This window comes from Danio rerio, chromosome 9, assembly GCF_049306965.1.
Source record: "Danio rerio strain Tuebingen ecotype United States chromosome 9, GRCz12tu, whole genome shotgun sequence".
Classification (NCBI taxonomy): Eukaryota; Metazoa; Chordata; class Actinopteri; order Cypriniformes; family Danionidae; genus Danio; species Danio rerio.
This window is the reverse complement of record NC_133184.1, coordinates 49560494-49577500: the sequence shown is the minus strand read 5'-3', so window position 1 is coordinate 49577500 and position 17007 is coordinate 49560494. Positions and strand designations below refer to the sequence as shown.

At 35.6% G+C, this 17007-nt stretch overlaps 1 protein-coding gene across 35 annotated transcripts in view; it reads left to right on the top strand.

Moving 5' to 3' along the window:
• Positions 1-17007, top strand: part of tns1b (tensin 1b) — a 488173-nt gene that overhangs the window by 159056 nt on the left and 312110 nt on the right. For all 35 annotated transcript variants that reach the window (XM_073913184.1, XM_021479035.3, XM_073913181.1 and 32 more), the window contains exon 2: positions 2083-2197. In XM_073913184.1, the coding sequence (XP_073769285.1) occupies positions 2083-2197 (115 nt within the window). The remainder of the gene's footprint in view (positions 1-2082; positions 2198-17007) is intronic.

Genomic DNA, 17007 nt, shown 5'->3' with positions numbered 1-17007 from the left:
GGTTACGTTTTTCACTTCAGAGGAAAACAGTATGAGGCAATCTTGATAAGCTTTCTTGAACATGTGCACAGACACATGCATGTACAGTAAAGCCAATGAAAACATGAGGCACATAATAATAATTGATAGAAGTATGCTAGTCTCCACCGAAGGCTATTCTCTTTTTACTCTGTTTGGTAATTGTACAATACGTTTTTACATGCAACATCTCAGATTTGTTGGAGGAAAGGTCAAGATCCCATAATGCAAAAGCATGAATAAAGGAGAAATAAACCATGAATAATGTGTTATTACCAGAGATGAGTACAAATACTTTGTTACTGTGCTTAAGTAGATTTCTCTGGTATCAGTACTTTACTCTGCTACAAACTTTTTGACAATTTTTACTTTTACTCCTTACATTTTTACACAAATATCTGTACCTTCTACTCTTTACATTTTTTAAACAGTGGTTGTTACTTTCGTTCATGTGTTTGGTGGCGCGATCTATATAACTTCTTGTCATTGTGTGATATTAAGTCTTTTTTTTTCTCACTGTGCGCCTGCGTGCAGGCTATCGCTCACCGTACATGAGCTAGTTTATGAAGATTACTATGAGAAATGCTAGGATAACTACGCAGATGTGACAGAGGGAGAAGGCGAATTTAACATGACTGATGCTGCCCTGTTTACACGCTAATAAGAAACCTTTTGCTTGTTCGGATCACAGGTATTGTGAGGTATTGTGAGGTGGGGTATCAGGTTGTGGTATTGCTCAGATGACACGTCAAACGAACACGGCTGCTCCTGCCAAATTTCCACTAGTTTTTCCTCCATTTCTTGGGTGTAAATAGACCTTAAAAGAAGCCCTTTTAACTTCTCCCCAACCTCCCGCTGGCCTGCAAATACCCATATTAGCGGATGTTGCTCTGTCATTGGCTGTAGGTGATAGCTGATGTTATTTTCAATCAGAACACATTTCACACGATTTTGAATCAAAACGTGAAATACTTACGTTTCCTTGTGAGATCAGACTGTCACACTGCATGACTGTACAATGAGAAGATTCACTGACAACTTTATCTCGGTCCACAAACTACTACTCACAACCAAACACACGCGAAAAAGTGACATGGAAACAACGTGATGTCACATCGTATATCTTTTGCTATTGACTACATAATAAGAAAGAAGCATTTAGTGAGGTAGAAAATGTGCTTATTTTTCTCACAGTTTGTAGAGAATTAGTCATTTTTCTGAAACGTTTTTCTTTTTCGACCCGGTTGTGGTATTGCTCAGATGACACGTCAAACAGACACGGGTGCTCCTGCCAAATTTCCAATAGTTTTTCCTCTATTTCTTGGGTTTAAATAGACCTTAAAAGAAGCCCTTTTAATTTCTCCCCATCCTCCCACTGGCCTGCAGGTATACACACACAAGTGGATGCTGCTCTCTCATTGGCTGTAGGTGCATTTCACACGATTTTGAATGGCCGACAGCTTCAGATATTTAACATGCCAAATATCTGACGGGTGTCGATGACTCATCTGCAATTCTCTCAGATCGCATCTTTGGTAGTTCACATTGTGATTGTTACTCACGTGAACGAGCACCGATTTGTTTGTGATTTCAGGCATTTGTTTGCGATTTCTCTCTTTTTTTTGTCAGCGAATCAAAATCGGGGTTAAAATAATGCAGTCTGAACTTGATATCAGGGTAATTAGGAAAGTCATTGAATAACGATGGTTTGTTCTGCAGACAATCGGGGGAAAAAAATGCTTAAAGGGGCTAATAATATTGACCATAAAATGTTTTTTTATTTTTTTATAAAACAATTAAGACTTTTTCAGAAAAAAAATATGTAGGAAATACTGTGAACAATTATTTTCCCTGTTAAACATAATTTGGGAAATAGTTGTTAAAGAAAAACCCACAGGAGGGCTCATAATTTTGACTTCAACTGTATGTGTTTTACACTGTTGTAAACAATAAGCGCACACTTATTATAAGTTGCTTTATCAAAGCATAAGGCCAAAAAGCGTCTGCTAAATGCACTCATATGATCACCTCTCTATAATATTCCTTGTTTTCTTCCTCCCGCAGCCTGAAGAGTTTGAAGCCGTTCACTCGCACACCTTCCGGCTGAAGACGTTCAAGAAGGGGAAACACTGTGGCGTTTGCAAGCAGACGGTCAACAATGAGGGGCTCATCTGCAGAGGTCAGTCCAGAGCCTGAGGGCTATCATCTGCTAATGTTTATGATGGGCACATCTGCTCACAGTGACCAGTCAGTCCTCTCTCCTCTAATGAAACATAATCATTAACTCCATTAGACTGCTAAGAGGGAGTGTGTGATGTTATGCTGATGGTACACAGGGGATCTTTTTGAGCAATGTTTCTGGGCAACTTTGGGGAATGATGCCATAAATGGGCAACCAGATGAGATACGGGGGAACTAATTATGGCAGTTGGTTAAAGATAAAATGGTGTTCAGTTCTTAATAGAGAGGTAGCCAGGCAAGAGTAGCCAAAGTCCGGAGACTTGAGGACAGACAGCAAAACTTTGTGTAATGAAATTCCTCAAATAATACAGTTGACATCAAAATAATTATTCTTTTTCAAATATCTCTTAAATGATGTTTAACAAGAGCATTTTCAGAGTATTTCCTATAATATTTTTACTTTTGGGGAAAGTCTGTTTGGACCACAGTAGAAATGTTAATAACATACAAAGTGTGAAGCTGTTTGATCAGTTCTTTTTAGATTTCTGATCGAGTTATGTCAGATTCATTAATGTAGTGAATCATTTGATTTCATTGAGCAGGTGTAATATTCATTAATATTAATTATTCGAATTCTTATATTCACTAAGGTGCTGCTGTTTGAAGTCGAATGATAGTTTTGTCATCAGTAACCTGCAGGCTGCATTTTGCTAACGGGGCTGCGAGAAAATAAATAAAAAGAGCGGAGCTGCGGCAAAATAATGAATAAAAAGAGTGAGGCTATGGTCAAATAAATAAATGAATAAACAAATAAATTAATTAATTAAAAAAGTGCGACTGCTGAGCGTGCAAGCAGCTAGAGACACCGGCCCTTACGGCCAAAAAACGGACCGGCCCACCGGGAATTCTCATGGTCCTCATGATTAGCCAATCCGGGCCAGGGGTGTGTTTCCCAAACAACGAGGTTACTCACGCCTGAACTATCATAGTCTGATGCTTCATTTGGGAAAAGAACGATATAGTGACGAGTGTTTCCCAAAGCGCATAGTTTCTCTATTATAGATCCATCGCTTAAACCATGTTAGTTATAACGTAAAACGCCCATTATAACACTCTAAATGGGGCGGAGGAACTACTTCTTTAGAGAAAAGCCCCATCATTTCTTTGTGCAAATTATATTGTTTTACACAAACAGGCATTTAAAAGATAAATACAATGTTAGTTTTGGTAAAAACATGCACTCGCTTTCCATATTAACCGAATTATATGTAAATGCCACATATAGAGCCTGCGTTTCCTTTACAAATATTATTGAGAATATGACATATCTTGTTTTTAAACAAATCACTTACAAAAGCTAAAACATATTCTAATATCATATATAAATCATACGAATCAATAAATAATAAGGCTATTTATTATAAAATTAAATTTAATATTACAAAATAGGAAATGAAAGAAATCCTAAGTTAATAATAATAATATTAATAATACTAATAATGATCATGATGAGGATGATGATGATAATAATAATAATAATAATAATAATAATATTAACAATAATAATGATAATAATAATAATGATAATAATAATAATAATAATAATAATAATAATAATAATAATTGTTATTATTATTATTATTATTATTATTATTATTATTATTATTATTATTAAGTAGTTTATTTACTTTTTATTTTTTGAAAAGTCTACTTTTACAATTTGACGCATGCAAACCACACCAGACATGTTTGAGCAATGTTTCTGGGCAACTTTGGGGACTGATGCCATAAATGGGTAACCAGATGAGATACGGGGGAACTAATTAGGGCAGTGGGTTAAAGATACAATGGTGTTCAGTTCTTAATAGAGAGGTAGCCAAGCAAGAGTAGCCAAAGTCCGGAGACTTGAGGACAGACAGCAAAACTTTGTGTAATGAAATTCCACAAATAATACAGTTGACATCAAAATAATTATTCTTTTTCAAATATCTCTTAAATGATGTTTAACAAGAGCATTTTCAGAGTATTTCCTAAAATATTTTTACTTTTGGGGAAAGTCTGTTTGGACCAGAGTAGAAATGTTAATAACATACAAAGTGTGAAGCTGTTTGATCAGTTCTTTTTAGATTTCTGATCGAGTTATGTCAGATTTATTAATGTAGTGAATCATTTGATTTTCATTGAGCAGGTGTAATATTCATTAATATTAATTATTCGAATTCTTATATTCACTAAGGTGCTGCTGTTTGAAGTCGAATGATAGTTACGTCATCAGTAACCTGCAGGCTGCATTTTGCTAACGGGGCTGCGAGAAAATAAATAAAAAGAGCGGAGCTGCGGCAAAATAATGAATAAAAAGAGTGAGGCTATGGTCAAATAAATAAATGAATAAACAAATAAATAAATTAATTAAAAAAGTGTGACTGCTGAGCGTGCAAGCAGCTAGAGACACCGGCCCTTACGGCCAAAAAACGGACCGGCCCACCGGGAATTCTCATGGTCCTCATGATTAGCCAATCCGGGCCAGGGGTGTGTTTCCCAAACAACGAGGTTACTCACGCCTGAACTATCATAGTCTGATGCATCATTTGGGAAAAGAACGATATAGTGACAAGTGTTTCCCAAAGCGCATAGTTTCGCTATCACAGATCCATCGCTTAAACCATGTTAGTTATAACGTAAAACGCCCATTATGACACTCTAAATGGGGCGGAGGAACTACTTCTTTGGAGAAAAACCCCATCATTTCTTTGTGCAAATTATATTGTTTTACACAAACAGGCATTTAAAAGATAAATACAATGTTAGTTTTGGTAAAAACATGCACTCGCTTTCCATATTAACCGAATTATATGTAAATGCCACATATAGAGCCTGCGTTTCCTTTACAAATATTATTGAGAATATCCTGTTTTAAAACAAATCACTTACAAAAGCTAAAACATATTCTAATATCATATATAAATCATAGGAATCAATAAATAATAAGGCTATTTATTATAAAATTAAATTAAATATTACAAATTAGGAAATGAAAGAAATCCTAAGTTAATAATAATATTAATAATACTAATGATGATCATGATGAAGATGATGATAATAATAATAATAATAATAATAATAATAATAATAACAATAATAATGATAATAATAATAACAATAATAATAATAGTAATAATAATAAAAATTGTTGTTATTATTATTATTATTATTATGAAGTAGTTTATTTACTTTTTATTTTTTGAAAAGTGTACTTTTACAATTTGACGCATGCAAACCACACCAGACATGTTCTAACCAGCAGGACCATGTCAACAGTACAGATACTTAATAAATAACCCTCTATAGATTAAAAGAATTAGCATATGCTTTTTGTTTTTCACAAGCTTTGGAGACGTAACGTAAATTCTGCTTTTAAATAATAGGTCACCTATAACTTTGGCTGGAGGATGTGTTCAAAATGACATCAATGTTTTCAAAGTGCACTGCGAAGGGAGCACAACTGTAAACATGAAGATCACTAAAACTTAATTGAAAAAATTGTTTAAAAGCAAATTACACCTAAGAGAGATGACCTTAATGCTTTTTTATTTTTAATAATTCCAACTTTGAATGTTAAAATGTTCTAAATGAATAGAGCATAGGGGGGATAAGTGGGAATAGAACACAGCCAGGAATTATATTTCAAACTACAGTTCCAGAAGTGTAGTTGTGAGTGCAAGTTGCGAGAGGTGTAGTTGTAGGTGTAGTTTGCGACACAGTTTGCGAATGTTCGTTGGAGCGATGGATTTGGGAAATGGCAAATCAACAAACTATGCTGGTAACATCGGAACTTGCAACCTTAGTTGGCTAAGGATGGTTTTGGGAAACGCACCCCTGGATGGTAGTATGAAGCAGAGTAAAGCTGAAAAAATTGAAAGAGAAACAAGAGCACTGAAGTAATTGCTGATGAGAGATGTTTTTGCCACTAGAGGGCGTGTATTCATAACAAACAAAGGCATATTTTCTCGACATTGTGACTCATATATTTTTTCCAATAGTCTACAGAAAAAACCACTGTTATACAATGACTTGCCTAATTACCCTAACCTGCCTAGTTAACCTAATTAACCTAGTTAAGCCTTTAAATGTCACTTTAAGCTGTATAGAAGTGTCTGAAAAATATCTAGTCAAATATATTGTACTGTCATCATGGCAAAGATAAACATGAATAAGTTATTAGAAATTAGTTATACAACGATTATGTCTAGAAATGTGTTGTAAATGTGTTCTCTCCATTAAACAGAAAAAAATACCAAAGGATTAAAATTAAAATGGAGGGCTAATAGTTCTGACTTTATCATTGTAAGAGAGGATACTCATGTAGGTGCAGGGAGAAAAACAGTGTTGGAATAAATTACATATAGGGAGGATCAGCTCTGCATTGTAGATGACATCAGTGCATCTGTGACTGGAGGGAAACAGAAGGTTTTCATTATGGCGGGACGGCTGAGGCGGATGTTCACCTGCTTTGAATCCGGCTGTGGTAAAGATTCAGTCGGAAAGGAATGTCCATCATGGGAGGTCTGAACGTTAAACACTGATGTTTTTAATGTTTGGTTTTAAGCCATGAGTGGAGTCATCATCAGATGCAGGCAAGCTAGATGGTCGACTAGGGCCAAACCTTACAGTATATATACTGCTGCGGGACACATGCAGATAAAGATAGACTGAGGAATGTTGGTGAACAAACTATTTCCAATGGATTTCCATTGTATGGTAAAAATAAAAATGTAAGTCCATGGGACTAAGTCTGAACTGTATAGTCACAGCATGCTTCAAAACTGAAATGTTTGTTTATTTACTGTTTTGAATTGTGCTATGGGACCTCGATTTATGCAACTTTTGGTGATTTATTTCTATACATATTTTGAAAAATATCTAGTCAAATATTATTTACTGTCATTATAGCAAAGATAAAATAAATCAGTTATTAGAAATAAGTTATTAAAACTATTATGTTCAGAAATGTGTTGAAAAAATATTTTCTTTCTTAAACAGAAATTGGGCTAATAATTCTGACTTCTGACTTCAATTCTGACTGCTAAAACACTTACTTTGTTAAACTGCAGTTACATTTTTGACATCAAACATTGTCAGGGCAGAAATTAAGTTTTCATACGACAATACTGCTGCATAAATAAACTGAAAAGACCTGTGATTTTTTTACTCTATATATATATATTTTTTTTAATTGTTTAATTTTGCATATTTTTTTAAGTTTCTATTTTAAATAGTATGTTTTAATTTTATAATTCTAATTAAATAAATGTAATTATTTTTTTACTTTTTTTTCAATTTTTTCAATTTTACTTTTTATTTTTAATTTATTTTATTTCAATTTTAAAATTAATTTTCAAATTTTGTATGTTTAATTTAATTACATTTTATTTTATTTTTAAATTATTTTTATATATATATTTTTTTATTAATTTATTTTTTAAATTTCACCTTTTAAGCTATAATTTGTACATTTAATTAAATTAAATATAATTTATACAATAATTTTTAATAGCGTTTTTAAATGTTATTTTTATTTTAAATTGTACTTTTTAGTTTTGATATTTTAATTTCAATTATTTATCAATTGCTTTATTTACAATTCATTCTAATTTTACTTTTAAATTTTACTTTTTTATTAATTACATTATATTTAATTTTTAAATTAAGTTTTTATTTTCAAATTTTTATTTGACTTTAATTTTTTGTTTTATTTTATTTTATTCTCCCATTAACATATCATTATCAAATAACTGAGTCATACAGAGTCAAAGGTCATGGTAAACAATATTCTGTCCTACAACTTTGAAAGCTGCATTGATTTAGTTTGACAGGATTATGGCAAAGCTAGTCTCTATTTCTCCTTCAGACTGCTTTATTATCATCTGTTGCATAAAGCCAAACATTGCTAGCAGAATCTCCGGTATCAGCAAAGAGATGTGCAAATCAGCTGTTGCCAAGCACTGGCACAATCAGAGACATGTGATGCTCACTGACTGCGCAAACCTCACATTCACATCCAGAATCAGTTTGGCAAAAGACAGGCTACATTTCATGTTCAATACACATTCATGTTTGCATTTAACTGAAATAGCTCTAATAGCACAATAGCTCTACTTTAATTTTTAGTAGAGATTCATTGAAATGACTGAAATTTGTTCAAACACAAAGGCTTTGTATTTGTCATGCATTTAAGTGTTGCACTTTAAGATCTCTCACTATGTTTCAATATATATATACAGTTTACAGTTACAGTTTTGACAGAAGTCAAAATTATTAGCCCTCCTGTGATTTTCTTTTTTAAAATATTTCTTAAACAATGTTTAACAGAGCAAGGCATTTTTTTCACAGTATTTCCTGTAATATTTAAGAGCATTCCTTAAATGGTCTTAAAATATTCAAAAACTGCTTTTATTCTAGCCAAAATAAAACAAATAAGACTTTCTCCAGAAGAAAAAATAGGAAACTTTGAACAATTCCTTGCTCTGTTAAACATCATTTGGGAAATATTTAAATAAGATAAATAATCACAGGAGGCTAATGATTCTGACTTCAACTGTACAGGTATATATCACTTTAGCGTTTGATTGTTTAATGTTAATGATCTTAGGTAATGATTTGCATTCAGTCGGATAGATCTGTCATTGTTGTGTGTCTCCGGGGGGTTTGTGTCCTCTGAGTGCTATTGAGTTAGTGACGGTTAAGACTATTAGCTGATTGTGTGAGCTGTTAAACTGCTGCTTTCTTACTGCTCATGTCCATCACAACACAAAGAGCTGTGTCCTTCTAATTGCTTTGGGCTTTGAGACCGAAAGTACAGGATAGAGAGCTTTATGGGCGGCTTTGTGGATGTAAATGGGCCCCCGGCATACTTCAAACTAGGGGGAAAAAAAGTTCATTGGGTTTACAAAATGTTTTTAAGGTAAGCGGTTGCAAACAATTTTAAATATATATATATATATATATATATATATATATATATATATATATATATATATATATATATATATTATATTAGGCGAGGCAGTGGCGCAGTAGGTTGTGCTGTCGCCTCACAGCAAGAAGGTCGCTGCCTTCGCGTGGGTTTCCTCTGGGTGCTCCGGTTTCCCCCACAGTCCAAAGACAGGCGGTACAGGTGAATTGGGTAGGCTAAATTGTCTGTAGTGTGTGAGTGTGAATGAGTGTGTGTGGATGTTTCCCAGAGATGGGTTGCGGCTGGAAGGGCATCCGCTGCGTAAAAACTTGTTGGATAAGTTGGCGGTTCATTCCGCTGTGGCGACCCTGGATTAATAAAGGGACTAAGCCAACAAGAAATTGAATGAATGAATATATATTATATTCTTTGACTATTATATATACTATACTATTATATTCGAGACTCTTATCGCGTGATTAAAAAAATGTTGATGTTAATCTATTCTCAAAGTTGGGTTGGGAGCTGGGTCTGTTCTATGCAATCTATGATGACTTTCACCTTGATATTTTAGCACGGATGTATACCTGACCAGATGTATACCTGACCAGTGAGCCGTCTGAATCAAATCAGCAGGATGCCCTTCTGGATCTTTCACTTACTTCGAAGACACTACTGACTGTGTTTACATGGACATCTGTAATGTAGTTATTTGCCTTACTAGACAATAAAATAATTAAGGTGTTTACGTGAAGTGCTTTCATGTAAGAGTTTTCTGTAGTTTTGGGTAACTTTAACTGCAGTTTGGCACTTACATTCACTCATGAACATTTCATTCATGCCCCTGTGACAAACTGGGGTATTAGACACAAATAAGGAGTAAGGAATTTAATAACGCACGCCAAATGGAAAAATAAAAAATAAATTTTCTGTGTGTGTGTGTGTATGTGTGTGCAGTCTTTTACGGGAGTTGTCCGGTAGAAATAAAAAAATGGGATGGTTGCGGGAGAGTGTTCTGAAATACGGGATACTCCCAGACATGGGAGTGTTGGCAGGTATGCTTACCAGTTTAATAATGATTTGATTTGCTGTAGTTAAAATTCAGACTGAGAGCTTATAATGTGGCTCTGTCGTCATCTTGTGGATATAAAATGTCAACCGTCTTTGGTCTACTCTGAGAGGCTAATGGCCATCGACGAGCTCTCTCAGAAATTTTAAAATAGGCACTATTCTTATAAATAAACTACATAGTTGCAATCTCAACAATGACATTCTTGACTAAAAAAAGCCTCAAAAGTACTATTTTGTTGTCTAACAGCAGTGATATTTGTCAAACTGTAGAGTGTCTCTCTGCTTGTTGCTGACTGTATATGGACGGAGCAATACACAAAGGTGAAGGGTGAAGAGGCTGTTATGTGATGTTACTGGCAAAATATCGCACAGCTATCAGCCAATCAAGGCAAGACAAGGCAAGTTTATTTATATAGCACATTTCAATAAGAATAGATGTTATAAGATAATGAAAAAGAAAATAAATATTCAAGATTCAAGAACCACACAGAACCGTTGTATATATATATATATATAAAAAAATAATAAAATATTTTGTGAAAACATTGTGTAAACAGTATATAGTGCAACATCAAAATAACCTCAAAAAATCTTTTGGACTCATAAGTTAGCTATAGACAGGGCTTTGATTAATACACACACTGCGTGACTTAATTATTATATTGAACTTTGTTTAACGTATTTTGGTAACACTTAATTTCAAGTCACAATTCATACTATTAACAAACCATTAACTAGGACTTTAAGCTAATTAGCTGCTGCTTAATAGTTAGTAGGGTGGAAGTTGGTTTTACGTATCGAGTAGGATTAGGAACATAATACCTGACTAATCATTATCCATCCATCCATCCATTGATGCATCCATCCATCCATCCATCCATTATCCCATCCATTGATCCATCCATCAATCTATTGATCCATCCATCAATCTATTGATCCATCCATCCATCCATCCATCCATCTATTGATCCATCCATCCATCCATCATCCCATCCATCCATCCATCCATCCATCCATCCATCCATCCATCCATCCATCAATCCCTCCATCCATCAATCCCTCCATCCATCCATCCATCCATCCATCCATCCATCATCCCATCCATCCATCCATCCATCCATCCATCCAGTTAATTAGTTTTTTTTTTTATCGATTGACAGCACTAGTTAAAACACGTATAAATGACTCATTCTTAAAAAAAGGTAAAGGAGCTGTGTGCGTGTGCACATTTGAATAATGTCTGGTTGTAAACGGGTTTTGAGCATTTAAAAAGCTGTCAATCAAAATGTTTTTGTCGGGCTCGGACCAAATTGGGCCTAACTTTTATGGCCCGATTACAGCTCTAGGAGAGACTCCCCTGATGATTGTGAGGAGCTTTGGGTGTATGGCCATGCACAAAAAAATGCTTTACAGTACATTATTACATTACATTTTAGAAACATAGTTCTCTATATATAATTTCTTTAAAAAAATATCTCGCCTCAAACTATTAAAATGTCAATAAGTCACTGTTGAATTTTCAACATCAAAACTGGACAGAGCAGAGATAAATCTCCCATAATGCAATTCACAACCATAAATAAACAAAACACCTGTGAATCACAAAATTAGGAAACTGTTAATTAACAGACAGTGAATAAGATTACTCTACTTCTCTAATCATAAGTAATCTGCTTGCACACTGACTGAGTTTTATGAACTGTTAATTTGGTAGTATTGACTTGACAAGCTCTTTTAGTAGATGATTTGCTTTTTGATTGGCCTTTATCTGAGCTGATATATGTGGATTGTCTCAAAGTAAACTTTGTCTGAAAGGAACCAAAGCTGCACTTAAAAGCTTTTGGAAGATAAGCATCCTGCCATGCTGCTCATAAATGAGTGCAGTTTTACCGCAGGCAGCTGTGTCTCATCTCACTGTAAATAAAGCTTGCCGTATACAGACCTGATCATAGTCCTGAACTCCACACGAGGACACAGGTCAGACTGAACTCAGCTGCAACATTAAATTGAGTTGTTGTCATTTTTAGTGCTTGAATTAATTGCACCCGTGTTTCATTTTTATAGCATTCAGATATGAGATACGTGCGGTCTGTGATCAAAGATGACTCTATCCATCCATCCATTCATCTATGGTTCCTTTGTTTTATCATTCATTTAATACTTCCTTCCTTTCTTCTGTTCATCTATCCATCCATCTATCCATCCATCCAATCTTCCATCCATCAATTCATCCATTGTTCCTTCATTTTATTATTCCATCCATCCATCCATCCATCCATCCATCCATCCATCGTTCCTTTGTTTTATCTTTACATCCGTCCATCCATCATCCATCAATTCAATCATCCATCATTCCTTCATTTTATCATTCCATCCATCTATCCATCCATCCTTCCATTCATCCATCCATTCATTCATTGTTCCTTTGTTTTATCATCCATCCATCCCTCCTTCCATCCATCCATCCATCCATCCATCCATCCATCCATCCATCTATTCATTCATTCATCCATCGTTCCTTTTTTATCTTTACATTCGTCAATCTATCATCCATTAATTCATCCATCCATCATTCCTTTGTTTCATCATTCCATCCATCCATCTATCCATCCATCCTTCCATTCATCCATCGATCCATTCATCATTCCTTTGTTTTATCATCCCATCCATCTATCCATCCATCCATCCATCCATCCATCCATCCATCCATCCATCCACATATTGTTCTATCCTTCTGTTCGTCTGTCGATTCATCCATCCATCTATCTATCCATCCATCCATTTATACATTTATTGTTCTATCCTTCTGTTCGTCTGTCCATCAATCCATCCATCCATCCATCCATCCATCCATCCATCCATCCATCCATCCATCCATGCATCCATCCATCCATCCATATATTGTTCTATCCTTCTGTTCATCTGTCCATCCATTCATCCATTTAATTTTATATGCCTTTATTGTACATCTGCTCACAAAAACTCGACTTAAACCAACATTATTTAAACTTTCATGCTTGTTAGTCACTAGACAACGATTGATAAGAAGTCAGTCTTATTATTTTTAGATATTTATCTTATCTATTTAACAGCTTATATGCATACTATATGCAAATAAATAGAGATGATTGACTCAAATGCTGGGTTGTTTCCACCAATCCTTGAACAAAATATGGTCAAAACAATTGTTGGGTTAATTTTTTCAAAAGCGAATAAAGCAGAGATTCAGTTTATGAGTCAAATATACCAAGTAGGGATATTTTATGTATGTGTGGTGGAGCTTTTCTGCAATGATGAGTCCCACAAAAACCATTACAAAGTTCGCAGTACACACACACAAACGGAGACTCCTGCTGTATGATTGAAGTGTCCTTGTTTATATTTGTCCTGAAAGTCTGCAGATGTGCTGATTCCAGTGGTTATGTTTTACATAGTAATTTTACTGTCTTTTCTTTATTACAAACATGCATGTTTTTATTTTATTTTATTCTTCCATTAACATATCATTATCAAATTACTGGGTCATACAGAGTCAAAGGTCACATGGATGACTGATCACAGAGAGTTGGATCAGATCTTTTAATCCCAGTTTATTCTCAAATCCTGCTTTGTCGACATGATTATACACTTTACTATAGAGACATGTTAATGTGCCCCTGTCAATCAATTCGGTGGTTGGGGAAAACTGGTCGTTGTCGTGGGCTTCAAAATCACTGGGATTTGGATCCTATTTTAACATCAGAAGATTTAAAAAAAAGAAACTTATTGTGTTTATATCACTCCAATATGACAGTGGACACACTATGCACAGTTTTGTCTAAACAGCTTCCAACAGTGGACTTTGCATTATAGATACCCTTTAATTTTATTTTGCTCACCCCATTGGAAGATTAATTTGCTTGTTATAAAGAATAACTCAATTATTTGACCTTATTTCTGAAAACAAGACAATTACTGTTTTATTTGGCGTATTTTGAATCTTTGGACTAGAAACAAGACAAAAACTCTTAAGTAAGGCAAGCATTTTCTTACAGTATAGTGAGCTGCTTCTGAAACATCATATAGGCAATCTCCATGCAGCAGAAAAAGTTTGGCAAAGTCGAGCAGCACCTCGCTGGACAGAGAAGGGCGTCCTGCGTTGATTATGAGGACAGAACATGCTGTACGTCCCCCTTTGGAGCCCCCTGCCCTGTAACCCAATCTGATCTGATTATTTTCATTCCAGCCGATCGCAGTGTTGGCGGCGAGAGTGAAAGCAGCCCGCCTGACTCTGCCATGACTCACTGTTGTTGCTCGTTTGCTTTTCAATGGCATCAATTGATCTGCCGTTTTTTTCACGCCAGCATAAACACCTCCGGCGCAGCGCTGAAGTGACCCAGAGATATGAAACGATGTGGAGGGGAAACGTGTGCATAAAAATAGCCTTTTCTGCGGTTTCATTAGCATCCCGTCTCTGCCTGTGGACATTGAGACTGTTTTCCTTTTTCAGAGAGAAATGCTAAATCTCCTCTGATCACCCTCAGGGGTGCAGGCCGCTTTTGAAGATACTGCTGGTGCAGTATCTGGTGTAGTGTGTGTATGTGTGTGCACACATGGCAAACACATGCAAGCGGGCACACACAATCGAACGGCGTCCAATCCAGTTTACACAAAGGAGTCTGTCCACCACATAGGTGCATTCATGTCATTTAAAGGAGAAGTGTGGGATTTCTGTATTTTGTTAGTGGAGTTTACTGTATTTTGTTAGTGATGTTTTGCTAACACACTAGTTTTACTGTTTCTGCAGTGTGTGGTGTGTGCTCCATGCACTTAAAAACGTTCTGTATGCACAGAAAAATGTTCAACATAATAGAATGTAGAGAAATAGCATGGTATCCCAAAATGCAATGCACTAAACTTGACTTTCTATTACCAATAATTAGTATTTAGCATTTTATAAACAATTTTTATTTTGACTTTTAACTTTTGTCACTATAGATAATAATAATAATAATAATAATAATAATAATAATAATAATAATAATAATAATAATAATGCTACTAATAATAATCAATGAATAAACAAATAGGGGTGGCGCAGTGGGTAGCACTGTCGCCTCACATCAAGAAGGTCACTGGTTCGAGCCTCAGCTGGGTCAGTTGGCATTTCTGTGTGGAGTTTGCATATTCCCCCCTGCGTTCGTGTGGGTTTCCTTCCGGTGCTCCAGTTCCCATACAGTCCAAAGAGGTGGTACAGGTGAATTGGGTAAGCTAATTTGTCCGTAGTGTACGAGTGTGTGTGAATGAGAGTGTGTGGGTGTTTTCCAGTGATATGTTGCAGCTGGAAGGGCATCCTCTGTGTAAACATATGCTGGATAAGTTGGCGGTTCATTCCTCTGAGGCGACCCCTGATTAATAAACAGATCCATCCACTGGGGTTTACTGTTGGACCAATAAGATTTGAGAGCCAGAACTGTTTCTCGTCACTGTTTGAGTCGCTGTTGTTACGGCTGAATCGGTTCTTAACAATTGCGTTCGACGGCACAGAAATTACTCACTTCAGCTTTGCAAATTTCCCACACTGGGTCCATCACGTGTTGTTTATTTTTTCCCACCCGTCCATCATTGCCATTGTGATTCAAGCACACACACACAAGGCACACATGTTACATAAGCGTTCACTACAACTCATTAGGGCTTCCTGAAGCTGCCACTCCTCTCCTGGAGCTGCATTAGTGAAATGAGATAAGCAGATTGATGAAGACGGCCGCTAATTTCTCCCTGCTGATCGACGAGCTTTGTGCTGAGTCCAACATCATTACTTTAATCAGCTAAAACTTCTCGTCTCAGCATGACCGTATATTTAGTGCTGCGGTAAACACACATTCAGGACTTCCTCGTGTTTATTCCTCATACGATTATGACAAGATGTTATAGAAATCTCTGATGTTCAACTTAAAATACCCTGCAGATCTTTTTTATACTGCTGTATGTTCAAAATTACATAATAAATACAATGAGCTCTATCATACATTCAACATAATGTTGTGCCAGGAGCAACACAAGTGTTTTTTTTTGCTAGCTACAGCCCAGCAGCGGTATCATTTTCGCGTCTTATGCTACGTTGTTTAAATAGCAAATGCATTTGTGCCCATTTCTGCACCCATGGGCGTACTGGTTTGATAAACGCAGCTGTTCAGACATACACTGACACAAAGAGTCGTGGTGTTAATTTGTTTCTTTTAATGACAGCAGAACTGTACAACCGTACAAGCAAAAAAAAATTTACATTTATTTTTATATCTTTTTTTATCCACAAAGTGTGCAGCTTTTTTAGTGCAGTGTATCTTAATGGGCTTCTGGTTGAACATTTCAAGTACACTACTAGTACATTGATATTTGTATACTTTCTAAATAAAGTATACTTTTATACTTGACCTATACTTTAGTATACTTCTTTTTCCTAAGGGTGCATTTACTGACTTACCTAGATCAGAGCTGTCAGAGCAGCAATACTCCCTCTGGCTGTACAAGACTGTACAGCCAGAGGGAGTATTGCTGCTCTGACAGCCAAGTTGGGTCAAAGCTAGGGATGCTCCAATCAGGATTTTTGCAGCTAATATTAAGTACCGATTCCTTGTCATAGTGATCGGCTGATACTGAGCACCGATTCTAATGCTTCAAGATTTATAATGCATTGAGCACATGTTACCTAAATATGAACCTTAAGAGAAGATCTTGCCTTACCTAAGGGAATAAATAAAGGATGCTGCATATAAAACCTTAAACACGTCTCTTTAGGTGTG